Source organism: Vulpes vulpes, chromosome 2 (assembly GCF_048418805.1).
Source record: "Vulpes vulpes isolate BD-2025 chromosome 2, VulVul3, whole genome shotgun sequence".
Taxonomy (NCBI): domain Eukaryota; kingdom Metazoa; phylum Chordata; class Mammalia; order Carnivora; family Canidae; genus Vulpes; species Vulpes vulpes.
Window position 1 is genome coordinate 20555480 of NC_132781.1, and position 27411 is coordinate 20582890.

The following is a 27411-nucleotide window of genomic DNA, read 5'->3' on the forward strand; positions in this document are numbered from 1 at the left end:
GAACTTGGCCCGCAGGGAGGTGGGGGGACCGAGGCGGCGCCAAGCTGAGCAGAGAGCTGCGGGGTTCAGAGCAGAGAGGCAGCGGCGGCGGCAGCGCCGAGAGGAGGGGAGGAGGCAGGCGGGCGCATGGGGCGCCCCGGCCCCGCCGGTAGCGCGCCCCCTCCTGCCCCGCCGCGCTGAAGGCCCCCCAGCGCCGTGCCTCGAACCCCAGCCCTGAGGCCATGCCGGTCATGAAGGGGTTGCTGGCCCCGCAAAACACCTTTCTGGACACCATCGCCACCCGCTTCGACGGCACGCGTGAGTGGGGCGAGGCTGGGGCTGGGTTTCGAGCGGGGGCCAAGTCCGCTTGGGCGCTGGCGCGGGTCCGCTAGACGTGGGGAGACCCGAGGCGGGGAGAGTGGAGCTGACGGTCTAGGAACTCCCGAAGCCGCGGGAAAGGAACAGGACTGGAGTGCACTGTGAAGGGAGGCGGGGGAGGGCCAAGAGTGCGGGGGGCCAAGGTTGGGGGTGTGACTGGAGTCAGAAAAGGTTCTTGGTGCCGCAAAACGGAGGAGAGGCCTTGGCAGCCGCCAGCTCCCAGGCAGAGCTCTGCTGGGGGCGTGTGTGTGGGTATCCGAGACGCAGAGGTGGGACGAAGTGGTCAGGCGCTCTGGAGTCTACTTCCAGAAGGCTCCAGGATCTCCTTCCCCCAGAAGAAAAAAAAGAAAAAAGAAAGAAAGAGAAAAGATCAGACTTCAGCAGCACCTAGCTTGGATTAAGGTCATGCGCCCCCAAATCTTGGCTCTCCTCTGTCTGAGGGAGGTGAGGCAGGCGGAGGAGGGGTGGTCCGTGTGACGGAGGGAACTCTGCTCGCCCACCCCCAGTTTGGATTCCAGGTTCAGCACCTTGGACAGCCACATTCCTCCTTCCCTGCCTATTCTCCCGCCTTTCCCTTTTCCTACTTTGGAGCAGAGACATCTCCCCCTGGCCCCTTTGGGTACCCTGGGCAGTATCTGGAAGGTGGGGGGAGCGACACCCGCGGGCGGAAACCAAGCCGCCGGGGCCCTAGCCGCCTCCCCACTCTCCCCCAACAGACACCTCCCTTGTTTCCATAGCTCCCATCACCGGGGCAACGGGCCCTGGGATGGAAGAAGGAGGCTGCTGCCCAGGGCCCAGAGCCTCCCAGGCACCTTCAGTCTCCATCTGCCTGACTACCCCCAGACACTCACCCCTCTTAGCACCTGGCACTGGTTGTGTCTCAGGCCCCTTCCCTCAGCTGAGACTCTGCCCCCGATGGCCCACAGAACCCTCCTGTGGCCTCCACCCACTGGAGCCAGATGGAGCCAGCTCAGGTTCTGCTCCTGGTGTTTCTGGATTTAAAAAAACAGCCCAATGCTCTCAGACTTTGAGCACTGGGACAGACCCTCTGAAATTACCTAAAGAGATGCTATAAAGAAGACCTTCCTTGGAAGGCAGAGAATGAGGACACTAACTCATCACTGTCTCCCTCCCCCAACCAAGGAGATTTATGAGTTTGGATCATCTCTGTCTTTTGGTTTCCTATCAATAAAATGGGTGTGATATCACCGAAATCTCTGCCCTGGCTACTCTCTAATAGGATGACAGGATAGCAGCTCTGCATGCATTTTGAAAGCTGTGGGAATGTAGGGGAATCCTTTTACCTTCTCAGTGTAGTGCTTAGTATGTATCAGGATTTGTTCTCCCCAGGCAACTCATGTAACTTTCACAACAACCATGTGAGGAAGATATATTACCCCCCACTTTTGCAGATAAGAAAGCTGAAGCACAAGAGTTCATTAGCTTGTCCAAGGTTACCCATCAGAAAATGGCACAGGTGTCTCACTGGAGCCCATGTCCTTACTACTATAGCTGCTCTGTAATAGTTCACCAGCTTGAAGGCAGGAGGAAAGATCATCTTCAACACCCAGTGATCCCCATCTCAATTCCAGGCCACACTTAAGTCCCTGTCCTTTTGCTCTAGCTCTTCTTACTCTCATTTCAGAATATCCAGAAGGGGATCCAGGAATCACACGGAAGCCTAGGAAGTTTCTGGCTCTGTGACCTCTGACCACAGCTTGGGGGAGGTACTGCCCATCTTGAAGCTAGGCTCTTCTCCTGGCCTTGACCTAACCTTGACTTCTTCTTCCCACAGACAGCAACTTCCTGCTGGCCAATGCACAGGGCCCACGGGGCTTTCCCATTGTCTACTGCTCTGACGGATTCTGCGAGCTCACGGGCTACGGCCGCACGGAGGTCATGCAGAAGACCTGCAGCTGCCGTTTCCTCTACGGTCCAGAGACCAGTGAGCCAGCCCTGCAGAGGCTGCACAAGGCCCTGGAAGGCCATCAGGAGCACCGGGCTGAAATCTGCTTCTACCGAAAGGATGGTAGGGGGTCTGGCCCACCCTGCAGCCCTGCCCAGATCCTGGACCTTACCCAGAGTCCACTTGGCATAGTGGAAGCCTGGGTACTGGTCCCCACACCACCACAAGCTGACTATATGACACTGAGTGCATCCCTGATTCTCTCTAGGCCTTGGTTCTCCCATCCAGAAGGGAAGGAGTCAGTTGACATAATCTCTGGGGTTCTTTCCATCTCTAAACCTTTGCCAAGCCCTTTGACCATGCCCAGGAACCTGGGGTGATGAAGGGGAAAGAGGTGCCTTGCAAAGGGCTGCTCACCCTCCCCTTCCATCCCTCCACATCTACAGGCTCGGCCTTTTGGTGCCTCTTGGACATGATGCCCATCAAGAATGAGATGGGAGAAGTCGTGCTTTTCCTCTTTTCCTTCAAGGACATCACTCAGAGTGGAGGCCCAGGACTTGGGTCCCCAGGAGGCCATGGGGACAGTAATCATGGTAACTGCAGGTGTTGGGAGGAGGCATGAATGGTCAGAGGTCCTTGCAAGGTCACACAAGACTTTTTCCTACCCAGCCTCCTGGGATGTGCCCCCACTTACCTCTGCACGCTTCTTTCCAACAGAAAACTCCCTTGGTAGGAGGGGAGCGAGCTCGAGACTTCGATCTGCCCGGAGGCAGAGCCGTACTGTCTTACACCGGCTGACTGGCCACTTTGGCCGCCGGCGCCAGGGAGGCATGAAAACCAATAATGTGAGTCCTATCTCTACCCCAATATCTCCCAGCTGTGATTCTAAGGCGCCCTTGCTAATATCTCCCTCCAGTGGCTTATTCCTCCGACCATCCATTTCTCATGTACGACTCTCTGCTGTGTCCCATGTGTCCTCACATCTTCCAACCCCATCTCCCTTTCTTCCCTATGATTGACATCACTCTACTCTGATGATGTCATAAGGGCAGGGATCTAGCAGCAATTATATCACCTACATCTGAATGATAAGGTTACCTCATAGGAGTGAAATCATAAGCTGTGGTTCTAGGGAGAAGGCTTCCATTGGGGTTTTGGTTCTAGCCCCAGGACCCTGATAAAGCCACAGGATTGATTCTCCAACCCTCTGTGTAGTTTGTCGGGGCTACAGAGAATGGGGTGCACTGTGCCAGTGTCCCCTCATCTCTGGGATATCCCCATCCCCTACAGGGACCCCAGATTCCAAGTGAAACTTGAAGAAGTTAGTGACCCCTCAAGCTAAGGCATGTGCCTGATTTGTCATAATCTCCTTCTCAAGCAGGGTTAAGGTCAAGCCTTATAAAAACCCCACACAGGGGTCCATGGGTGGTTCAGTGGATTAGGTGTCTGCCTTTGCCTCAGATCATGATCCCAGGGTGCTGGGATTGAGCCCCACATTGGGTTCCCTGCTCAGTGGAGAGTCTGCTTCTCCCTCTCCCTCTGGTCCTCCCCACTGCTCATGCTCATTCTCTCTCAAATAAATAAATAAAATCTTTAAAAATAAATAAATAGCCCCACACAAAACATGATTTCTCAAAAGGGGACCTGAGCAGTAAGTTGGCAGAGGAAGGTAGTGTCAGGCGCCAGCCCCTGAACCCCTCTCCTGCACCTTCTATCTCCTCACGTGGTCATGCCTGCAGTGCCCACTCCCCTCCTCCCCATCCTGTGCCTCTCCCTTCCTCAAGCCTTGCCTCCCCTTTCCCTTAAATGTCCCCAACCGCCACCCCTCTCCCCCTAGAACGTGTTTGAGCCAAAGCCATCAGTGCCCGAGTACAAGGTGGCCTCCGTGGGGGGGTCCCGCTGCCTCCTCCTCCACTACAGCGTCCCCAAGGCCGTGTGGGACGGCCTCATCCTCCTTGCCACCTTCTACGTTGCGGTCACCGTCCCCTACAACGTCTGCTTCTTGGGCGATGATGATACCCCCATCACTTCCCGACACACCCTTGTCAGCGACATCGCCGTGGAGATGCTCTTCATCCTGGGTCAGACCCTCTGCCCCACATATCCTGGTGGGTGGGCTGGGGGGGGACCCATGCATCCAAGCTTCGCTCCATCCTGGGCCTACAGGCCCCAGGCATTCAGAGCCCAATCATTTCTAAAGGGTCTTTGAGTCCTAATGGTCCATGCACCCTGACCCCTGACCCCTTCAGCCTTCAGCCTTTAGACCACTCCTCCCTAAAGAGTGGCCAGAAGCCTAGTCTGTCTTCCCAATTTCTGCCTCCAACTCCATTCTGGGTCTCAGGCTTGTTCCCAGCTTACTTAGTTTGTTGGCCCTATAACCTGAATTTCTGGGCCAAAGCCCCCTATTAACAGCCTCTTGCATTCCCAGATATCATCCTGAACTTCCGCACCACCTATGTGTCCCAGTCCGGCCAGGTGGTCTCTGCTCCTCGTTCCATTGGCCTTCACTACCTGGCCACCTGGTTCTTTGTTGACCTTATTGCTGCTCTACCTTTTGACCTGCTTTATGTCTTCAACATCACCGTGGTGAGTGACCCCGATCCCACCCTGCAGCCCAGTCTCCCAAATTTAGCACAGCATCTCCCACTAAGAGACCAACCCCAACCCAGACTCAGCCCTTCCCATCCATCCATCTGCAAGTAGTTGTCAGGCACCTGCTGTGGGCAGAGCCCTGAGCTAGCTGCTCAGAAGGAGCTGGGAGGGTCTGTGCTCTGGGGAGCTCAGCTCACAATCACTGAGGGAAGCTGAGACAAATGAAAAGCTAACTAGGGCTACCAAGGCGGCGTTGGTCTGATGCCAAATGAGTGGTACTTTTCACATTTTTATTTAACAAACAACCGATGAGCATTTAGCTGTCTGCAAAGCACTGTGTGGAGCATGGTCACTGTGGAGAAAAGGGACAAGGATTCAGCCTCCAGGCAGCTAAGCTGGTGAGGGGGAAGGACTGTTGGAGGGGACAGCAGGAACGGAAGAGGTGAATGGAGAGGAAGATGGGGCCCAGGTATTGTTGGGGGCTGGGCATGGAGCTAGCCTGCCTTGGAGTTCCAGGCAAGAAAGTGGGCATGTGTGAAAATGATCTGAAATCTAGCCAGCACCTGGGAGGCCAAAGCACCCCATCTGGGAAAAAGGCCCCGAAGGGTCTGGGAAGGATTTCTGCAGGGAGAGAGAGCAGAGCTAGACCCTAGACAGAGATTTGGCTGGCAGGAGATGGGGAGAGAGCATCTGGGGGGAGCATAGTAAGCCAAGACAAGGAGGCAGAAGCTGTGGGGTGGACTTGGAGGCAGAGAGCCAGGACCTGGGTCCTCCCAGCTCTCTGGAGAATGCCTGGAGGTGCCCTGAGTGGTCAGCTCTGCACCCAGCCAGCCGATAGTAGGTGTTCTCAAGTCCAGGGTGAGGAAGTCCCACCTTGTGTCCCCAGACTCCCTTGGCTGTTGGGTGGGGAGGTGGAGAGCAGTTTCCCTGTGCGCTCCTCTCTCTGCCACACTCAGCTATAGCAGGAAACCACCTACACGCAGCCGGATTTAACTAGCCGCCAACGGGCTGTGGGCCTCTTCTCCTGGCTGTGTACACGTGTGTGCACGCTCCCACACACGTGCATGTGTGTATGTCTGCCCTGAGGCTCCGGCCACTCTGAGCAGAGCTACCTATCCCTCCCTGTGAGTGCACTCTCCCAACCCATGCCCACCGGGCTGGTGTCAGTGGGCAGACAACTGTCCCTGGAGAGAGGAAGAACTGCAGAGAGGCCCCTGTTCCTCCTCCCAGGCAGTCCCCCTCCTCTGGTACCTTCAGGAGCACCTTCCATTTACTAAGTGTGTTCATGCACATCATCCCATAGGAGTCTCACAGTAACCTCTTGGGCAGATTCTCTTTTTCAGAGGTAGATGCAAAGGCTCAGAGAGGTGACGCAGCTAACAGTGGCAGGCAGGAGATTGGAACCAGGTATCCAGACTCCTTGTCTATTCCTCTTTCCACCATACTACCCTGCTTCCCCGGAATCCAAGCTCCCCCCCCAACCCCGAGTGGGTGATGTGGTGTAAGGAGAGATAAGGAGCAGTGCTGGGCCAGAAGGAGGCAGAGCAAGGATAGAGGATGAGTGAGCACTGGCAGAGCTGTGGACTTAAAGGATCCAGGCCTGGGACATTCTGGTCTAAGGAGAAGGAGAGGAGGGCACCAAGTGAGTGGGGCACAGGAGCAGGTGACTAGAGGCAAGCCCTGAAGGATTCAAGTTTGGAGGCAGAAGTTCTGGGAGGTGGGGGCAGATGTTAAGCCCTGGAGATGGTCCATGTGGGGGAAGCAGGGCCACCTCCTTTCCAGCTCCTTCACCTAAAATTAGAGAAAAGGACAGGAGGTGGCTCAGGAGCTGTGTAGGGCCAAGGCTATGGGGGATGCTGCTGGAGGCTTCTGGAAGGGCCTTTGTGCTAAGTTCACCAGGCGATGCCCCAGAGCCCCCAGCCCTGGCTTCCAAGCTATACCCTCCCTTAGAGTACCTGCTCCTTATCTCTAAAATTTGAAGGACCAATTGAAGCATTAATGATCACAGTGAAAACAGTCATGGTGGTAATATTAGCTAACACTTACAGGATGCTTACTAGGTGCCACTAGCTCCATCAACTTCCAACCAGCCCCCGCAAGGGCTAAGACCTCAAAGCCGAGGCTCCCTCTGTTCCTGGTCTCTTTCCCTCAACATTCCAGCATGCTGCTGTCATCTGCAGCTGACCCACCATGGGAACAGTTCCCAGGCCTCTTGCCTGTTCCCACTCTACCTTGCTCTCTGTGTCTTGAGGGATGGTCCCCTCATAGATGCTGTCATCACTGACACCAGCTCCTGTCCACAGCTGATTGTGCCTAGGACCGTGAGGGCTTCAAGCAGGGGCCAGAGATCATTCTGTGTGTTCCCCTACCTCTGACCAGGACTTGCTTTTTCACCAGCCCACAGTGCTAGAGGCAGAACAGCACAAAATGGACTTAGGTAGCAACTCAAACGGAAGTCCCAGTTCCATTATTTCCTTGGGTGTGTGACCTTGAGCAGATCACTAGCTTCACTGAGCTTTAGTTTACTCATCTGCAAACTGGGAACAATGATGATAATTGAACTGAAGGCATGAGTTTTTCATGAGGATGATAAGTGCTTCACCCAGTGCCTGACATATATAGCGAGTGCTTATATAAGTAAGCCAGGACGCATATAGTAAGTGTTAGCCTTTATTGGTTTTAGTATTATTCTCTCCCGCTGCATTCCCTCGTCATTTTCTCAGGACAGCAGGACCATTTTTCCTGCTGCAGCTTCCCCTGTCTCCAGGGCATCTGGTGACAAGGCGCTGGGAGGGGCCTTGGGGGTTCCGAGGCGAGGCGGTGTGCCTGCTGACAGCCTCTCCCCCGCCACACTCCCTGCAGACTTCACTGGTGCACCTGCTGAAGACGGTGCGGCTGCTGCGGCTGCTGCGGCTGCTGCAGAAGCTGGAGCGGTACTCCCAGTGCAGCGCTGTGGTGCTCACGCTGCTCATGTCCGTCTTTGCACTCCTCGCCCACTGGATGGCCTGCATCTGGTACGTCATCGGGCGCCGGGAGATGGAGGCCAATGACCCGCTGCTTTGGGACATCGGTGAGCCACCGACCCCAGGCTTTCACTGACACCCATCCACCTGCCCTGTCCACACAGGCCCCCAAGCCCATGCCTCCCCTGGCACCACCCCCACCACCCCCACATTCTTCCCTCCATCCCACAGATGTGCATTGAGCTCCTTCCCCGTCAGGTGTGGGAGTACTGAGTGAAGATGAGGGTTCTGCCTTAGGTTGGCTGACCTCACAGCCTAGAAGGGGAGCAAGAACAGTGACAGGCAATCAGAACAGTACAGAAAACATTCTGATGGTGGGGAGGGTGTTTGGGGCAAAGGGAGCAGGACTCCTGCCTGGACCCTTTCCATGACCCTGCATTGCCCTCAAAACAAAGTCTGCACTCTGTCCACACCCTGCATAGCCCTGCAGCCTTCTCTCTTCCCACCTGGCTTCTCCTTCTCCCCTGCGCCCTGTGCTGCAGCCACATTGGCCTCATGCCAGCGCCCAGGATGTACTGCTTTTTCACAATGGCCTTGAACATGTTTTCCTCTTGGGAATCCTCTCCCTCTTTGTCTTTCCTCCCCTTCTTCCCCTACGTGGCTTTTCTATTCCTTGCAATATCCACTAAAGTGCTCTGTCCTATGGGAGTCCTTCAGGAACCATACCCCCTTGCCCCTCAACTGGGTTGGCTCCCCCTAACCTATTATGGCTCCTGGGACACCCTATACTTCCCTTTTAGTAGCTCACTGACTACCTGCAAGGTATTTCATGTGTCTTTCCCCTCTAGACTTGTAGGTTCCACCAGGGTGGGGAGAATGTCTGGCTGGGTCAAGTGCCAGCACGCTGTACACAGGGGGTTGCTCAATAAACTACAAGAGAGGGATCCCTGGGTGGCGCAGCGGTTTGGCGCCTGCCTTTGGCCCAGGGCGCGATCCTGGAGACCCGGGATCGAATCCCACGTCGGGCTCGCGGTGCATGGAGCCTCCTTCTCCCTCTGCCTGTGTCTCTGCCTCTCTCTCTCTCTCTCTCTCTCTCTCTCTTTGTGAGTATCATCAATAAATAAAAATTAAAAAAAAAAAAAAAAACTACAAGAGAGTCAGAACCTCCCCCCCCCCCCCCCCCCCCCCCAGAGTCAGCAGCTCAGCAGTTTAGCCTTGGTTTGCTGCAACTGTAACCAGTTCACGGTGGGGAGGCCCAGGCCCAGGCTGCTCCTCACATTTCCTGTGCCTGCCTGTGCCTGCGGGTGCAAACCTCCCCTCACCTCTGTATATACTTGCTCAAGGTCAGGCGCCGGCGGCAGCTCGGGGGAAAGCCAGCTCCCAGCCACCCCGGGCAGCTGCTCCTTGCCTCCCTCCACCCCCCAGGCTGGTTGCACGAACTGGGCAAGCGGCTGGAGGAGCCCTACGTCAATGGCTCGGCGGGCGGCCCGTCGCGGCGCAGCGCCTACATCGCTGCCCTCTACTTCACGCTGAGCAGCCTCACCAGCGTGGGCTTCGGCAACGTGTGCGCCAACACCGACGCGGAGAAGATCTTCTCCATCTGCACCATGCTCATAGGCGGTGAGGCCGGGCCTGCCAAGCCCCGGGGTGGCCCTGCTAAGCCCCGCGTGCAGATGGGGAAACGGGCTCAGAGAAGGCAAGATGTCCACCCACGTCCAGCCAGTCGTGCATTCATTCATAGCCGTTTCCTCGGCATCTACTACATGCTGGCCTGGGGGCTTGCCACAAGAAAGGGCGTAGCCTCTCACGGAGGGGAGGAGACACCCAAGTTCATGATCCAGTGGGGGGCGGGCAGGAGAGGAGCACCAGACCTGGCCCCTTCCTGCTGCCACCCCAGCCCCTGGCCCTCCTGGCCCTCCCTCCCCGGGACCGGGACCGAGCCGCGGAGGGCAGGGGAGGAGGCAGGGAGGGGGGCCGAGCTCACGGGCTGCCCGCTGCCGCCGCTGCAGCGCTCATGCACGCCGTGGTGTTCGGGAACGTGACTGCCATCATCCAGCGCATGTACTCGCGCCGCTCGCTCTACCACAGCCGCATGAAGGACCTCAAGGACTTCATCCGGGTGCACCGCCTGCCGCGGCCGCTCAAGCAGCGCATGCTTGAGTCCTTCCAGACCACGTGGGCCGTCAACAGCGGCATCGACGCCAACGAGGTAGTGCGCTATGCGCGGGGCTCCCGGGGCCCGCCGCAGGGAAGGGGCGGCCGCCCACCCGGGTCTGGAGTGGAGGCAGCCGGGGGCCCAGGAGGCAAGGTGTGGCTCACGGGGGACGCGCACCCACCCAGATCCACATCCCATTCCCTTTGCGCTGGAACACGGGAGCTGAAAGGGAGCTCAGGCCTCAGCTAATGCCAACCTCCCCGCAGCTGGCATTTCCTGAGCACTGGCTTTGGGCCAACCTCTGTGCTGGACACAGGGAGCTCAGAGACGATGACATTCAGCCCTTGTCCTCAGGGAGACACCAGTGGGGTGAGGCAGGTGGACAGGTAAACCATTAGGCAGTGAATAGGACTCTCCTTCAGGGCACCATGGTGCAATGAGGGGACATTGTGTCTGGGCCTAGAGGAGTCAGGGAGGTGGCACAGAAGAGGGAGCATTGTGAAGGGCAAGAAGGAAATCAGCCTGCGACCAGAGGCCATTCCAGGCAGAATGAGCAATAGGAACACTGGTCAGGAAACGTTGACGCAAAAGAACATGGTGAGTTCAGGGAACTGAAAGTCCTTCAGTGAGCCTTCAGGAACGGGTGTGTGAGTGCGGTGAAGGGAGGAGTGAGACAGTGCAGGAGACAGGGTCTGGGAGGTGGGCCAGCCCAGCTCATGGATGATCTCGAATTTAGATTTTATCCTGCAAAATTTAGGCTGGTGAGTGGCCTGGAGATGTTTCTGAGAGCAGGAGCCATGGGACCCGGTGATTAGCTGGTTGCAGGGGAGGAACTCAGAAAAAGTCCCAGGTTCCTGGTTTGGGCAAAGGGGTGTGATGGAGGCATCGCAGGAGGAAGGTTGGACTTCAGGATGAAAACGAAAGTCCATGGGCAGCCCAGGTGGCTCAGTTGTTTAGCACTGCCTTCCGCTCTGGGCGTGATCCTGGAGACCCGGGATCAGGTCCCACATCGGGCTCCCTGCATGGAGGCTGCTTCTCCCTCTGTCTGTGTCTCTGCCTCTTTCTCTATCTGTGTCTCTCATGAATAAATGAATAAAATCTTGAAGAAAGAAAGAAAGAAAGAAAGAAAGAAAGAAAGAAAGAAAGAAAGAAAGAAAGAAAGAAATCCGTCCAGGATTAGGCCATGTTGAAGGTGTGGTGCTTGTGGGAGATCCAGGTGGAGGCTGCTCCATAGGTAGATGAAAATACGGGTCTAGACCCATATGCAGGGCTCCAGGCTCCTCAGGAGTGGGGAATTCACAGAGTTGGTTGCCATGATGCAGGAAGAATGTAGCAAGTTAGAAGAGGAGCCTGGGGAGGAAATGAGGACAAAAGGAAGAGGTCAGCAAGTCAGATTGGCCTAGAGGCTCCGTACGATGAGGATGGATCTGTGAACATTAAGTTTGGTTCCTCGAAGGTCATTGGTAATGTTCAAGTCTAGTGTAACTCTGCATCTTTACAGATGAAGATACTGAGGCCCAGAGAGAGCAAATGGATTGTCCAAGGTCCACACAGATTCAGGGGCTGATTTTAGTTTCCTGATGTCTGGTTGAACGGCTGACCCACCAGGGCTGGTCCTTGTGTGGGATTGAGTAACTAGGACAACATGTGTGAGTGACCTCTGCATGTAGTCACGGGTGGTGGCCAGAGAGGAAAAGACTTATCTCTGCTCCAGAACTTGGGTTGGGAGGTCCACACACACAAGCAAAATTGAGGTTTGACATGCACAGTTCTTCCTGATGGTCAGAAATGGGTAACTTCAAAGCAAAAGGTCAGTTGGAGCTCTCCCCTTGGAGACAGCTCAGCACATTTGTAGAACTCAAGTAGCAGCTGTAGGGGGATGGCCAGAATGACCTATGCCCCTTATGCAGTTACTGCGTGACTTCCCAGACGAGCTGAGAGCTGACATCGCTATGCACCTGAACCGGGAGATCCTGCAGCTGCCGCTGTTCGGAGCGGCGAGCAGGGGCTGCCTGCGGGCCCTCTCCCTGCACATCAAGACCTCGTTCTGCGCTCCAGGCGAGTACCTGTTGCGCCGTGGGGACGCACTGCAGGCACATTACTACGTCTGCTCCGGCTCGCTTGAAGTGCTTCGAGACAACATGGTGCTGGCCATCCTGGGTGAGGATCCCACCACCATCTACTACCTACCCCAGAACCTTGCCCCAGAGGCCTTGGGTGTGGCCAGGAATCTAGGGACTGAGAAACCCCTGGTGGATATGTGGAATTCCTGCTGAGGAGTCCTCTTTCCTGGTCCCTTCACCCTACTATCATCCTCTTCCGTCCATACCCTTGGACTCTGCCCTAATCCCATTGGCCATCAACCCATCAACCCTTCCCCTGCCAATGACTCTCTCCCAACTCAATTGGTCCTTTTCCCACTGTATTCTCTTCCAATTCCACTGGCCCTTCCCATTGACCCTCAACTTCCCTGACCTTTACCCTTTAACTGACCCGTCTGGCCATTCTTTACTGATCATCCAGTTCCATTGATTATACTGAAATCCCCCATTGACTATCTTCCAACTTCATCCATCATTCTCCACTGACTTTTTCCCAACTCTGTTGATTATTTCCACCAGTCCTATTGATTGATCCATCTTCAACCACCCTTCAAACACACCTACCATCCATCATATCCATTGACCACCTCCTGCTGATATCCTCTTGGTCCCTCTGCCCCAGCTGACTGTCCCCATCCCTTGCCCACAGGGAAGGGGGACCTGATTGGGGCAGATATCCCTGAGCCGGGGCAGGAGCCTGGGTCAGGGGCAGGCCCAAGCTGCGTGCTGAAGACCAGCGCTGACGTGAAGGCACTGACCTACTGTGGCCTGCAGCAGCTGAGCAGCCGAGGGCTGGCTGAGGTCCTGAGGCTCTATCCTGAGTACGGGGCTGCCTTCCGGGCTGGCCTGCCCCGGGACCTCACCTTCAACCTGCGCCAGGGCTCTGACACCAATGTATGTAGACCCCCTATGGCCTGTCTCTCCTCTGAGGTCCCCTCCTTCAGAGCAGACCTCCCCCAGCCCAAGAGAGGGCCCCATGCATCTCCTTCCACCCTGAGAAAGTTGTTTCTCAAGCCCAGGCACCCCCTTCCATTGTCCCTTCCATGCTTGCTTTGCATCTTCCACTCCCACCTGACCCTTCTCCATTGGCCATCACCCAACCCCATGGACCATCTCTCACCACTTCTACTTCCAATTCCTCTGACCCATCATCTCTTATTGGCCACTTCTCAGCCTCACTCCAGACTCCTCAGAGGGCCCTCACCTTGGAAACAGTCTCCTTCGTGTGCTCCTCTTCTGTCAAGTCCCTCTCTAAACTGGGCATCATCCCCTGGGTTTCCTCTTCTGCACTCACCAAATATTTCCTGAGCCCATTTTGGCTTAGGCTCTGGGCCCTTGTCTTTCGCTACTTTTCAGATTTACTTTGCTACTCAGACGTCTCTGAGTTGGAGTTGGAGGTATCTCTGACTCAACGCCACAGAAAAACCCCACATTCTCAAAGCCCACAGCACTGATGGGTAGGACTAGGAAGTGCTGCAGCAGGGGAGGGAGGAGGTGTGAGTCAGCTTGAACCCCCGTGTCCCCCGCAGGGCCTCGGCCGCTTTTCCCGGTCTCCTCGCCTCTCCCAGGTAACACTGCCTTCCTGGGGAGGGTTGAGGCTGCATGGGGGAGAGTCTGGGAGCTGGGGGGTAACTTTCCTTGGCTCCTTTGCTGTGGGGAGAAGGGAGGGAGGGAGGAGCAGCATCTGCCAGTGAAGGCTATTGCTTAATGAAGAGGCCTATTGTTCACTGTCCTGACATCAGCTGCCCTCTGCCCACAGCCCCGCTCGGAAAGCCTTGGCTCCTCCTCAGACAAGACCCTGCCATCCATCACGGAGGCTGAGACTGGGGTGGAGTCTGGGGGTGGTTCTAGGCCCCGCCGGCCCCTCCTGCTGCCCAACCTCAGCCCAGCACGACCCCGGGGCTCCCTGGTCAGCCTCTTGGGCGAGGAGCTGCCCCCATTCTCAGTCCTTGTCTCATCCCCTTCCCTGTCCCCGTCCCCTTCTCCTGCCTTGGCTGGCCGGGGCCACAGCCCCTCGCCTCATGGCCCCCCCAGGGGCTCTGCTGCCTGGAAGCTTCCCCAGCTTCTCATTCCCCCACTGGGAACCTTTGGACCTCCGGACCTCAGTCCCCGGTGAGACGCCAGCCTCCCCTGCCTTCCCCATACCCCTGCTGGCTTCCAGAACCTTCTCTGGGCTCTGTCCCCAGCATTCCAACCAGTGCTCATCCAGTGCTCATCCTGTCTCTGCCCCATCTGCCCCTCTGCCTTTCCTGATCCACCACACTTGCAACCCCACCCCTCTTTGATCGCTACTCCTCCCCAGCTCCCTGGCACTGCTGCCCCCAGTCACCCTCTGCCTGCTCTGCTCTGGCCCTTGCCCTCTCCCCGTGGGACTGATGATCACTGCCCCCATCCCAGGATAGTGGATGGCATTGAGGACTCGGGCAGCACAGCAGAGGCCCCTACATTCCGGTTCAGCAGAAGGCCTGAGCACCCTAGGCCCTGCTCACAGGCCCCTCCTTCAGGTAAGAGCCAGCCACAGACTTCACCTCCACCCAATTCATATCCACCATACATCTATCCCTTCATCCATCCATTTGACACATAGTAAGGGCTAACCACATGCTGGGCTCTGTGCTGGGCGTACACAGATAAACCAGACCTGGCCTACACCCTTAGTGAGCTCCCAGTGTAGTGTGGGACACAACTGTGTCCTCAGATAAATGATTCTAGAACAGGGTGTTGAGTACCATGACTGAGACAAGGACAAGACTCTAAGGTAGAAGAGGGCAGTTATGGAACTCTCCTTCTTAGAGGAGGGGACACTTCTGGTGGGACTTAAAGTTTAGGTGGGAGTTTGAGGGGTGGCACAAGGCAGTTGTTGGAAGGCATGAAGGCAGGAGAGAAGAGCATATTGTGTTTAGGTGCTGAAGAGAAGCTTCTCTGTAAAGAGCTTGGGTGGGGGAGTGGGGAGGGGCTGGGAGGTTAGCCAGCCGGAAGAGTCTGGGTTTCCCATGGTCCTGAGCCCTGAGCTCCCTCTCCCCTTGTTCTCTGCCTGCCCAGCAATAGGAGGGGACCCAGCCCAGGCTGTAGACTCCTGCTTCCCCGCACTCACCCTCCCTCCCTTCCCCTCTATTCTGTCTGCAGGGACCAGGTCCAGCCAGGAACTGGCCACTGAGGCTGAGGAGATGAAGGAGAAGGTCTGCAGGCTGAACCAGGAGGTAGGTTGGTGCTGGCTCCTCCCCTCCCACCTTGGAAAATACTGTCTTGGGAGATGTGCCTCTTAGAAGAGATGGGCCTCATAGAAGAGCCTTTCAGGGTTCAGAGCCAGAGTCCTGAGTTCACACTAGCTGGGTGACCTTGGGCAAGTTCCACAAAGACCCTGAATGTCCATTTCTTCATCTAAAAATAGGGAAAATAGGTTTGGCCAGAGTTATTGAAGATAAGAGCACCTGCATGCCCGCCCTGCCCAGTCCGTGGCACACTGTAAGTACTCAGTGCTTCCACTGAGTGCTTCCACTCCTTCCCAGCTGCTTCAGGTCGTCCTGCCTGTAAAGAGAGCCTCTCTTCCCTCCACCACCTTGGGGTTCTCTCCTTTAGGGACCTGACCTACCAAGTCCTTTTACTCGCTCCAGCCCTGGGAAGCGGCTGCTCAGCAAATGTAGGAGGCAGAGGACAGGGAGGCAGAGAGGCTTTCAGCCCTGGGAGAGCTGGATCCTAATGTTTGAACCCTGGTCAGGAAGAGCCCAGATCTTGTATGGCAAGGCGCTGTGTTTGCCTCCTCCCCAGGGATGTCTGAGCCATCACCAGGGCACAGCCAGCCCCAACCCTTTGGGAGTGGGCCTTCCCTGGGTTCTGATAAACATCGCCTGCATCCCAGGAGGGCAGCCCCTGGGCTGGGCGCCCCTGGGGCTGGGGGGCGGGTCCTGGCCCGAGTTGAGCCAGATGAAGGGCTAGTCCTGCTTCTGTCACAGTCCTAGGCTGGTGGTTCCCACACTTGGGTGTCCATTAAGATGCAGACTCCTAAGCCTCACCCAGTTTGGAATGTCTGGGGTGGGGCCCAGGAATCTGCATCTTGACAAGTTTTACAGTTGATTCTGTACTCCCTGAAATTTGCAGAACACTGAATAGACACACTTGAGCTTGTGTCCTGGGATCACCTGAGACAAACGCTGTGTCTGTTACCTTGAGCTTTGTGGCCTCTTCGAGCCCATTTTTCTGCCTCTTATAAAAGTCGGGGTGGAGGACGTGGTTTGCAATAGCTGCTGTCCCAAATCCTTTTCATAGAGAGGCTGAATGTTTACATCTTGACAAAGATAACCCCTGCCCTGCCTTTTTCTCAAGGTGGCCGTGAACAGCAGTGGCTGGGAAGGAGTTTTGTAAACTGAAGGAGGGTGTGTGGTAGCTGGGAGGGAGGGGGGCGGTAAGTTGCACTTAGGAGAGTGGTGTGGTTGTGGCACCTGGAGAAAATTTTGTTATGTTTTCAACAGATCTCCCGTCTCAACCAGGAAGTGTCTCAACTGAGCCGGGAGCTTCGACATATCATGGGCCTGCTACAGGCCAGGCTGGGTCCCCCAGGCCACCCAGGAGCCTCGGCTAGGCCCCCAGACCCTCCTGGTCCCCAGCCAAGGGCTCCGTGCATCTCTCCCTGTCTATCTGGACCACTGCCTAGCCTCCAGGATACTACTCTCGCTGAGGTCCACTGCCCGGCCAGTGTGGGGACAGCAGAGATGGGGGCCACCCCCTCCAACCTGAGACCCTCCATGCTGTCCCCCTACCCCTCAGAGCCTGAGTCTCTGGGACCCTCCCCAGTGCCAGAGGCCTCACCTCCGACCCCACACCTCATGCGGCAGAGCTTTCGGTCCAGGCCAGACACGTTCCACTGACCCTGGCCCTGGGCCCAGGCCTGTCTGGGGTGGGCACTGCTGTCTGCCCTCCAGGAAGGGGCTGGGCCCCTTGGCCTCCTGCCTCGGGTCAGCGGCCACCAGCTGGTCTGGTTGGCTCGGCATTCTCTGGACTTTTTTTTACAAAGCCTGGTCACTTCTGACCCTGTTCCCTTCTCTAAACCCTCCCCTGTCCTTCCCCTCTGTGAGGGGAGCCACCTGAGGCTGTGGAACCCAACAGGCATAAAACGGAATGCAGTGCGGATTAGGCCCGGCAGATGACATGTCCTGCTTTCTCCCCAGGACCTGGAGGCAGGTAGATATGGGGGAGCGTTGGGGGTGGGGGGAGGGTCCCAGATCCAGCACATAACCAATCTACCTGGAGGCAGGTAGATATGGGGGAGCGTTGGGGGCGGGGGAGGGTCCCAGATCCAGCACAGGAAGTGAAGGCTGAGACAAGAGCAGGGAGGATCTTGGTGTCTAAGGCAAGAGGGACAGATTGCAGATCCCACTGCAAGAGATAGCTTCATGGTATTGTGAGGCCTTCTGTCCTAGCTGCCCTGAGCCCTGCTGGAGACCATGGAAGCAATGTCACCTTGAGATGGATAAGTTTGAGATGGCTGGCATCTGAGCAACCCAAGACTCCTTAGACCTCCCACCACCAGCCCAGGCTGGAAAGGTTCACTTCATTCCTCAGCCTACATAGGAAACCCCTAGATATGTATTCTTCAGTTCTCACAGCTTTTTCTTTTTCTTTTCTTTTTTTTTTCAAAATATGAATGGTTGCCAGCACTAAAAATCAGGAGAGTTCACATAAATATCCAGATATTCCAGCTTCTCTAAAAAAATTTGAGGAGCTCTAGCAATCCTGGGCCATATTCCATGTGGCAATAATCAACTGGTATTGAGTGGCTACTGTCCTCTTGAGAGGTGGCCTCTTGAGATCATCTCCTGACACCTAGCTAGCTTTCCTCATTTGAATTTTTTGTCTGGTCTCTATAGGTATTTGGGTTTGTGGTTCCTGCCTTAGAGTGTCCTCCTAGGTTTCTCTGCTCCAGCGGGTGCTTTTTCTCCAGCCATGTCTATTTCTACCCCTGGGCCTGGGCCTGTCAACATCTCTGTTTCTGTCTTTCTGCAGGCTGTCATTGAAGATGGTCTCTTCTGCGGCCAGCAACATGAAACAGTCCCCACAGCACTCTCTATCCCTCCCCCTGCACCAGACCTCAGCCAAGCCTGTTCTTCCCACATCCAACATGGTCTCACTCAGGGCCCTGACTTCTCATAAACCCACCCTGGTCTCCAACTCTCCTTTACTACCCGACACCCAGGGCTCACTTTTGGATAGGAAATAAACGCTTTATTTTTGTAGTTGTTGGCTCTGGATGTTTCTGGGGGTTGATCTGAGAGCCCCAGGGCTTTGGAGGAGTCTACAGGGCAGTCACTCCCCACCACACCCCAGGGCCCTGTTGCTGTCTCTAGGAAGAAGGGCAAAGGCGCCAAGCAATCCACTTGGCACCGCATTCACGCCACCAGAGGCTCCAGGGATGAGGTAGAAACATTAATGAGTCACTGTGGGCCTGTTGTACCCCCTCCTCCTCCCATGCATCACAGCCACAGATTCAGATACAGTACGTGAGAGGGGCAGAGTCCTGGCTCAGGCCCACGTCCAGCCCTGGAAAGGTACCCCATGGGACTCCCCACTGATCCTGTATAACTGATCTGTACCTGTTGCAGGCTAGGTACAGCAGGGGTTGGGGAAAAAGCTTGTCACTAGCCAAGAACCTGCTAGGAATTCTACTCTGCCCTGTCTCCTTTGCTCTCCCAAGCCTCTCTTCCCTCTTAGCTTTCATTTCTCAGATGATCACTGAAGGGGTGCAGGGGTAGGGAGATGGGAATTATGGATATTGTTAGAAAGAAGCACCCTGGTGACCAGATGGAACTAGGTGTGGGCAGTTTTATGGCAGGCTGTCCCAAACAGGTTGATTCTCCAGCTCAGGCTCCAAAATATGATTGGTTTTCACCCATGTCACAGGAGCAACGCTTACAGCTCTCTCTGGCCTGAGCTTTGATTGCATACAGGTTTTGAGTACTGTTCCAGGGAGTGGGACACAAAGGCAGAGGAGATACCGGTCTGTGTTGGGGGATGGGGGTGGGCGGAGACAAGAAGTGGTCCTAATCCACATTGAGGAAAGAAAAAAAAAAGAAAGAAAGAAATAGTCCTGATCCATACGGAGGTCGCAGTGGGGGAGGCAAACAGAAGTGGTTCTAATCTGTGTTTATGGATGGAGAGAGAGTCAAAGCAGAAGTGGTCCGGCTCTGTTTCTGGCATCAGAGACATGAGCTGATTCTGGCTGGAGGTGTGGGAGGCAGAGGTAGAAGTGATCCTGGAGTCTTGGTGTCCAGCCAAAGGAGGAGGGTCCTGGTTTATGGCTGACAAGTGGCAGGAGCTCTCCACACCTCGAGAACCCTTCCTATTAGCACTTCCATCACCTTCCCCATCGCAGAATGTCCCCAATAGTCGAGCTCCCAGAGCTGACTTGGCCTGAGAAAGTGCAGACAGGGGCTTCTCGGGTTTAGCCAGTGCTCAGGACTGCGGCCTCCTGTGCGTTCATTCACACCATGTTTTTCCATAACCAATTCTGCACACACAACCTTCTGCCCTCTTCCAGCGCCCCACCATCCGCCTCCCCTCGGGGCTCCTGGAACCCAGGGTGACGCGGTTGGCAGCCCTGGCTTTAAGAAGTTCCCGGCCGAGCTCCGCCTCGCCGGCAGCCGGCTCCACCCTAAGCCTAAGTCCCAGGCGGCCACCGGCTCCTCCCAGCACTGAGAACTACAAGTCCCGCCGTCCCTCGCGCGCGCTCTCCCGCGTCGCCCTTGCCCCCCAAAGGCGTCGCCGGTGAGTCGGCCAAGAGTGCCTCCCATTGGTCTCTCCACCTTGTCAGTCATCTGGGAGTATTGAGGGGCGGGTCTGAGGTGGAGATCCGGATCCGGAGCGGCTGAAAGGCGGAAGTGGAGGCCGGAGCCTGGGACACCGCCGGGGGGAGAGGAGCGGAGCCTGTCCGAGCCCCGGCCCCAAGTAACGCCGCCGCCCCGGAGACGCCGTGAGTGTGCCTGTCCCGGGGCCTAGTGTCTCGCTCGCGTTGAGGCCGTTCGGGGCAGCACTTCCTCCCGCCCAACCCCGGCTTAGGGGGATACTGACCCCTCCCCCGACCCGTAGCCCCCTCTTCAGGGGCTCCCCAGGCGTCGGGCCAAAGGGGGGGGCCCTCCTTTCCTTCCCTTACCTGCCCTTTATGAGCCTTGGGAAGCCGCCAGGGTTCTCCTCTGGCCTGTCCAGTCCAGTTGTGGGAGGCAGAGACCACAGATTCTGCTCTCTCTGCTCCCAGAACTGGAGGAATCTTTGGTAGGTGTGAAGGAGTCGGTCTTCCTTCTCTATAGAGGCGGCGAGGAGTGCTGTCTGTCGCCGTTTTCCTCGCACCGCCCCCCCTCACCGTCCCACAAAAACAGTTGTCTCCTCCAGCCCTAGAGAAATTTTATCTCGATTTCCTGGGGGCGGGGTGGCGGCGGAGGGGTCCTGGGTGAGAGCCTTCCACACACACAGACTCCCACAACTCCTCACTTCCTCTCTTTCCTCAAGTCCAGGGAGCCAGCCAGGATTCCAGCAGGATTTAAAGTCTAGGCCACTTTTTAGGAATGAGCTGTTGTCTCCTTATCTTGCCCCCTCCACCCCAACTCTGTCCTCTGGTTATTTTGTTCTCTAGTTGTGCTCTCTGAGTGTATCTCTCTTCCTGCCTCTGAAAAATTTAGCTGAGGTTTGCTTAATCCTAGCTACAGATCACAGATCATGGTGGATCTGCCCATTCATTATCTTCTCTCTCCCCTCCTCTCCCCCTCCCCCTTGCTCCAGGCTCAGCCCTGTCCTCCCAGAGCACGTGAGTGGTTTCCAAGCTGCTTCAGAGGGACTGCTCCTCCTGGGACTGCTGTCTGCTGGTCTTTAGGGAATAGGGGAAAGACCAGAAATAAGGACTGTGGAAGTGAAGGGTCCTGGCCTATCTCATTCCCACTCTCAGACACACATACCCCTCTCCTTGATCAACAGGTCTCTGCCACTTCTAGTCCCAGGGCCTCTCTCCAGTCCCTTCCGGGAGGCTTGGACAGATTATAGATTACAGAGAAGTGAATTGAGACCACAGTGGCACCTCTGGGTTCTTAATGTGTTAATTTTTGTAGCCCAAGGAATTCTCATGTATGCTGGAAAGTGCTGACATCCGCCCCACCCGCACCCCCCGCACCCCCCTCCAGCCTTTCCAAGAGGCAGCCTGTGCTGACATCTGATCCTTGTCTGTTGCTTGGGACTTAGGTGTGTGAAATGGCTGTTGTCTCAGACCAGGTTCGCAGGTTTTGTTATGTGGCCAAAGTACAGGCCAGAGACTATACCTTAATGAGAGTAACCTGACTCTTTGAGGCCATGACTGACCCTTGCTATCTACAGCCAAGGGAGGGAGGAGAGGCCATGCAGCCTTTGGGAATTTCAGTAGCTCTTCAGTGTTTCGGGCCATCTTTACTGCCCTTACAGGTGCTAAACATTTTTTGTCTTGGGATCTTTTTGACTTCCTGTGGACAGTCACCAGTGTCCAACTCCTACAAACTTTTGAGCTAGACCTGGGTTGTACTCATTTCATTTTTTATTGGACAACAAGAAAGCCTACCTTATTAGGATCAGTGGTTGGATCACAAGCTCTCTATCTGTGTGGTCTTCTTTGGAAAGTCGTTGGAGACTTCTGCGGCCAGCTTAGTTTCTCTAATCTGGTCAGCCTGTGCCTCTGAGGGACAGAGCCAGAGAGGCCTGTCTGCTCACTGGCCACTGGTCTCTGACCAGACTTACCTCCTCAGTAGTGGGCTGTGGTTTCTGGAACTCTTTGGGAGTCCCAGGATGAGGCTGCCAGCCTTCTGAGGGGACTGTCTTTGTCTGGACATGCTCTCCCAGCTAGGATTCTAAAACAGGTTTTTTGAAGGAGAAGCTCTTGTTTTCAGAGAGACGTGGAAGGCATCAGTGCCCCGGGTAGTTAGGTGGTTAGGCAGCCACTTCTGGCATCCAGAGATTGTAGAGTCCAAGCAGAGCTGTGATGTTGCTTGGCAGAAAGAGGGAGGGCTCTGTGTGAGACAGAAGCCTCTCCTCTCTTGCTTCTTCCAACTAGTTGGCCTTTTCCTGCCTTTATACAACAGAGAGGTGGTAACAACTGATTTTTAGAAATCACTTTAAAGTTGCAGTTTTTTTCTTTTAAAGATTGTATTTATTCATGAGAGGCGGGGGTGGGGGTGGGGGAGGCAGAGACAGGGAGAAGCAGGCTCCCCTCAGAGCAGAGAGCCTGGTGTGGGACTCTATGCCAGGACCCCGGGATCAGGACCTGAGCCAAGGCAGAGGCTGAACCTGACTGACCCACCTGGGCAGCCAAAGTTGCAGTTTTTTCACACATGTTTCTCACAGGAAACAATATTATATTTTCACACCTGTTCCTCACAGGAGTCCTGGGAGATAGTGGGATTTGTATCTCCGTTTTAGAGATGAGGCTGAAGGAATTTAAGTAGCTAGCCTTAGATCTTCCAGTTAGAAAGTGGTGGAGTTGAGGTTTGGGATTTGGGATTTGATGTGCCTCATCTTCCCTAAGAGTGGTCCCTTCTTGGGTCTATTTAAGGAATGAGCATGCAAAGTGAGCAAGCAGAGGCCCCAGTGCAGAGACCCTCAAGCATCCCTCATCGTTGATGCCCCTCTGCTTCCATTTACTTCCCCACCCCCACTCTGTCCTCCCGTCATCCTGGATCCCCATCTCCTCTGCCTCTGGGGACCATGGCAGTTAGGAGTCCCAGCTCAGTACTCTTCAGGGCCTGACAGTTTGCTGACATCTGTACCATTAATTTCTGGGAACCTGAAAGCCATGATGGGTAGAAAATGAAAGTAAAAGTGAGTGGACTCAGGGGTCTCTCTGGGCAGGGTTATGGGTAATGGGAGCCAGCAGAGGCGGCTTCTGCTTTACCCCCTTCATTCCCCCTTGGGGCTGCCTGCTGCTTGCAGGTGGGAATACTGTGGCTCTCCACCAGGAGCTCCTTTCACTAGAATTTACATGGAAACAGCGAGGTCATACATTTAAATTAAACCCCACAACACAGGTACTTTTTAGAGAGAGCCTTCTTCCTCTGACCTTGCCCAGTAAACAGGTGGTATGGTTTAGAGTCAGCCAGAGCCCAGTTGTCATCTGGACTCTCCCACTTAGCAGTTGCAGGGCCTTGGACTTGTTACTTGACCTTGTTGAGCCTCTGTTTCTTCCAGTAAAATGGGGATACAAAGTATTTTGCAGAATTGGAAACAGAGGGTAAAGGAGCTAGTCCAGGCCCTAGCATGGGCTAGATAGACACAAATAGTAATTTTGTGGATTGGTGGGGTTGTGAAGGTACATTATAATTCATCCCTAGGATTCTGATTCAGCATTTGTACCAGGTGTTGCTGTGACACTTGGTGCGCTTTGCTTGATCATTTCACACGTTGTCTCAGTTTATAGATATTGATCAGAGTTGCTGTGGGTTGTATTCCCATTTTACAGAAGAGAATGCTAAGACCTTGACTGCTTCTCCCACTGGGGTTCTTGGACCCTGCTGGGGTCATGTGTGGTGGATACTCAGAGCCACAGACTAAGAGAGGCCTTTGTTTTTTTTTTTTTGTTTGTTTGTTTTGTTTTTTTTTTAAGTATTCTTTTTTTTATTTTTATTTATTTATGATAGTCACAGAGAGAGAGAGAGAGAGAGAGAGAGGCAGAGACACAGGCAGAGGGAGAAGCAGGCTCCATGTACCGGAAGCCTGACGTGGGATTCGATCCCGAGTCTCCAGGATCGCGCCCTGGGCCAAAGGCAGGCGCCAAACCGCTGCGCCACCCAGGGATCCCTAGGCCTTTGTGTCTCCTAGGCACTTCCGTCTTCATTTTAAACATTTTTGTATTAAAATGGTTCTGGATCTATTACAGATTAGAATGCACAGTTTGCAGAATCTAAGCTAAGACAAGAAACTCAAAGACAATATTTTGGTTGTGGCAGGCTGCTTTGTGTTTTGCATTCCCCCACCCTGACTTAAGTCAGGGGTACTTTTGTTGGGGCTATTTGAAAGGCAGTACTTCAGGTAGGATTTATAAACTGGGATGGCACCAAGGTCAGGTGCTTTTGGGAGCCATGGCAGAGGAGAATTGAAATACTTGTTTTTTGTTTTTGTTTCTATTTTTGTGTTTTGTTTTGTTTGAATTGGAATATTTCTTAAGTTCTCTGTGAATAGCCTGGTATTTTGAGAGAGTAGTTTTCAAATTAAAGATCCCTGTCTCCTGTATATAGGAACAATAATACAAGTAAAAAGTGCAACTTTTTGAGCTTTGCTTACAAGTACCTGTGTGCCGGATAGTCTCCTCAGCCCTTCACATGTACTGATTCCCTAAGCCTCAGGACAACCCCAGGAGACTGTGTTTAAACCCGGTACTGTGTTTAATCCCCCTGTTACAGTGGTGGGGGAACTCTGGCAGTCAGGGTCAGAATCCAGTCTGTGCTCAAATCCCCATGCAGCACAGAGCCTCTTGTCCCACATCGGAGCTATGTGTTCTTCCCTTCACCTGGAGGGCTCTTCTCCCCTTCATCAGCCTGGGAGTTTCACCTCCAGATTTTGCTGTCAAAGTGCAGTTGGAACATCACTTCCTCTGTGAAGCCTTCCCTTCCCCCCAAGTTGGCCGAGGGCTTCTCTCCTCCTGCAGTTGCCTCTCCACACCCCTTGTCTAGTACATGAGTCCTGTAGGGGTGTAGATCATGTCCTGTTTGGTCCATGCATGGTCTCCAGCATGGAAGGGAGGACTGGTTGTTAAAGGAAAGGGCAGACATTCATAGGTGGCCTTGAAGCACAGGGCTGTCCACATCTTTGAACACAAACTTTCTGAGCTCAGTGTAGAGCTGGTGAACCCGAGAGTCACATCCGTCTGATCCCAAAGCCCAGGCCATATCATTAGCCCATCCTCCAGCAAGTTGCTCATAAACAGGAGACCAAGCAAGTGAATGGGATGAATGTTACAGTGCAGATGACACAGAGGTGGGGACAGCTCACAAACTAAATTTTCAGAGGGTAGCGATCTCCCAATCTCCAGTCTTTCCAGTGAAGAGTTTTGTAGGGAGGGCACCTGGGTGGCCCAGTCGGTTAAAAGTCTGCCTTTAGCTTGGGTTGGGATTTGGGATTGAGCCCCATGGAGAACGAGCTCCCTGCTTAGTGGGGAGTCTGTTTCTCCCTCTCCCTTTGCCCCGCCCCCATACTTGTGTGCATGCTGTCTCTGAAATAAAATCTTTTTTTAAAAAAAGGGTTTTGGGGATCCCTGGGTGGCGCAGCGGTTTAGTGCCTGCCTTTGGCCCAGGGCGCAATCCTGGAGACCCGGGATCGAATCCCACATCGGGCTCCCGGTGCATGGAGCCTGCTTCTCCCTCTGCCTATGTCTCTGCCTCTCTCTCTCTCTCTCTCTCTGTGTGACTATCATAAATAAATAGAAATTTTTTTAAAAAGGGGTTTCGTAGGGAAACGTGGGCATGGTTTTGGCCATCCACAGTTCTTTTGGCCACGTTCTACAGCAGGTGCATCTGGTAGCTGGGGTTCTGTGGCTTCTCGTGGTCAGGCAGCACTGATGCCAGGCCAGGACTTAGGGAGGATCATTGGGAGTGACTTTAACTCTGATCCAGGAGTGCTGCTTTGCACATCTGCATAGGCTCTTTCTTAAAAGAAGGAAGTCTTTTCTTTTTTTAATATTTTACTTATTCACTGAAGACACACACACAGAGAGGCAGAGACACAGGCAGAAGGAGAAGCAGGCTCTCCGCTAGGAGCCCGATGTAGGACTCGATCCTGGATTCCAGGATCAGGACCTCAGCCGAAGGCAGACACTCAACCGCTGAGCCATCCAAGCATCCCCAAAAGAAGGAAGTCTTAAGAAAGTGGCTCCAGTAGCTGTGTAGACTAGCAGTGGCGAGAGCAGCCTTGCCCATGTAACCTACTGGCATGGCCTTTAAACTCCCAGGCCCCATGCCATGTGGAATGTAACTCCTCGGGACTATTGGTATGGCTCCTGCCACCTTTCTTCGCCACACGCCCCTCAGCACAGCTCCATATAGAGTTAACTTGTCTTGGGAACATGAGTTTATGGTCACTGGAGTCGTTGGATCTCATTTTGTCACAAGATAAACCACTGCCTTTATTTTTTTTTAAATGAACTTTTATTTCAGAATAGTTTTAGAACAAGGGCAAAGCTAGTACAGTTTTCTTGCCTGCCCACTGTCCACCATTATTGTACATTTGTCACCATGAACGCACCAATTTGGATACATAATTATTCACTAAAAGTCCATACCTTATTCAGATTTCCTTACCTTTTTCTGTTCCAAGATCCCATCCAGATACCACATGGCATTTAGTTGTCATAGGTCCTAAGGCTCTTCTTGGCTAAGACAGTTTCTTAGACTTTATTTTTATTGTTGTTGTTTTTTAATTTTTATTTTAAAGATTTTATTCATGAGGGACACAGAGAGAGGCAGAGACATAGGGAGAGGGAGAGGGAGAAGCAGGCTTCCCACAGGGAGCCCAACATGGGTCTCTGTGATCACGCCCTGAGCCAAAGTCAGGCACTCAACCGCTGAGCCACCCAGGTGCCCCAGACTTTGTTTTTTTTTTTTTTTTTTTTTTTTTTGACTTTCTTTGTTTTTGATGAGCTTGACCATTTTGGGAATACTGGTTGGGTATTTTTTGGTGTGTTTTTCAGTCGGGATTTATCCCATGTTTTTTCACGGTAACACTGGGGTTATGAGTTTTGGGAAGGCACTTCACCTGTGTGAAGTACCACTCTCATTACATATCAAGGGCACATACAGTTCACGTGACTTACCCTGTTGATGTCAGTCTCAGTCACCTGGCTGAGATGACATTGTTTTTTTTTTTTTTTTTTTTTTTTTTTTTTTTTTTTTTTAATTTTTATTTATTTATGATAGTCACAGAGAGAGAGAGAGAGGCAGAGACACAGGCGGAGGGAGAAGCAGGCTCCATTCACTGGGAGCCCGATGTGGGATTCGATCCCGGGTCTCCAGGATCGCGCCCTGGGCCAAAGGCAGGCGCCAAACCGCTGCGCCACCCAGGGATCCCTGAGATGACATTGTTAATCAGGTTTCTCCGCTATGAAGTTCCTCTCCCCTCCCCTTTCCATACCTCCTCTTTGGAAGGAAGTCATTCAGTGCAGCACACTTTTGAGGAGTGGGGGAGTCAGCATCCCACTGAGGGGAGCATGTCTACATGAATTATTTGGAATTCTTGAACAGGAGAGATCTATGTTGTCCCTCCTTTCTTTCTTTCTTCATTTATTTATGACAGCAGGAGCTTATAAATAATTTCTTTCCTGCTTGAGTTTATCATCTAGTACTACTT

General features: G+C 54.1%; 2 protein-coding genes and 1 long non-coding RNA gene across 11 annotated transcripts in view; 2 read left to right on the plus strand and 1 right to left on the minus strand.

The window, feature by feature from the left end:
* KCNH4 (potassium voltage-gated channel subfamily H member 4) lies at nucleotides 1-18305 on the plus strand. Of its 3 annotated transcripts, none has more exons than XM_025986980.2 (17): nucleotides 1-297; nucleotides 2153-2386; nucleotides 2710-2856; nucleotides 2981-3108; nucleotides 4101-4344; nucleotides 4692-4849; nucleotides 7718-7925; nucleotides 9244-9438; nucleotides 9828-10027; nucleotides 11884-12133; nucleotides 12725-12969; nucleotides 13605-13643; nucleotides 13835-14187; nucleotides 14473-14579; nucleotides 15202-15275; nucleotides 16545-17253; nucleotides 18076-18305. In XM_025986980.2, exons 1-16 carry the CDS (start codon nucleotides 222-224, stop codon nucleotides 16938-16940), a joined length of 3054 nt encoding a protein of 1017 aa, XP_025842765.1. In that variant the 5' UTR covers nucleotides 1-221; the 3' UTR covers nucleotides 16941-17253; nucleotides 18076-18305. The 3 variants fall into 3 exon arrangements, with proteins under 3 accessions (XP_025842765.1, XP_072603272.1, XP_072603271.1); XM_072747171.1 differs by having other exon boundaries at nucleotides 71-297; nucleotides 13432-13643; XM_072747170.1 differs by having other exon boundaries at nucleotides 71-297; nucleotides 16545-17249.
* LOC140597743 (uncharacterized) lies at nucleotides 11010-20419 on the minus strand. Its single transcript, XR_011999645.1, has 2 exons — nucleotides 20219-20419; nucleotides 11010-11323 (listed from the first exon to the last, which is right to left on the minus strand). It is a non-coding gene; the product is annotated as an uncharacterized lncRNA (long non-coding RNA).
* The window catches only part of RAB5C (RAB5C, member RAS oncogene family), a 22697-nt gene continuing 15121 nt past the window's right edge, over nucleotides 19836-27411 (plus strand). Inside the window, exons 1-2 of one of the 7 annotated variants that reach the window (XM_072747174.1) lie at nucleotides 19913-20038; nucleotides 20842-20866. The gene's annotated coding sequence lies outside the window, so the exon portion shown is untranslated. Of the gene's footprint in view, nucleotides 20039-20841; nucleotides 20867-27411 lie in introns of all 7 variants that reach the window. The other 6 variants (XM_072747175.1, XM_072747178.1, XM_025987077.2 and 3 more) reach the window with 6 other exon arrangements.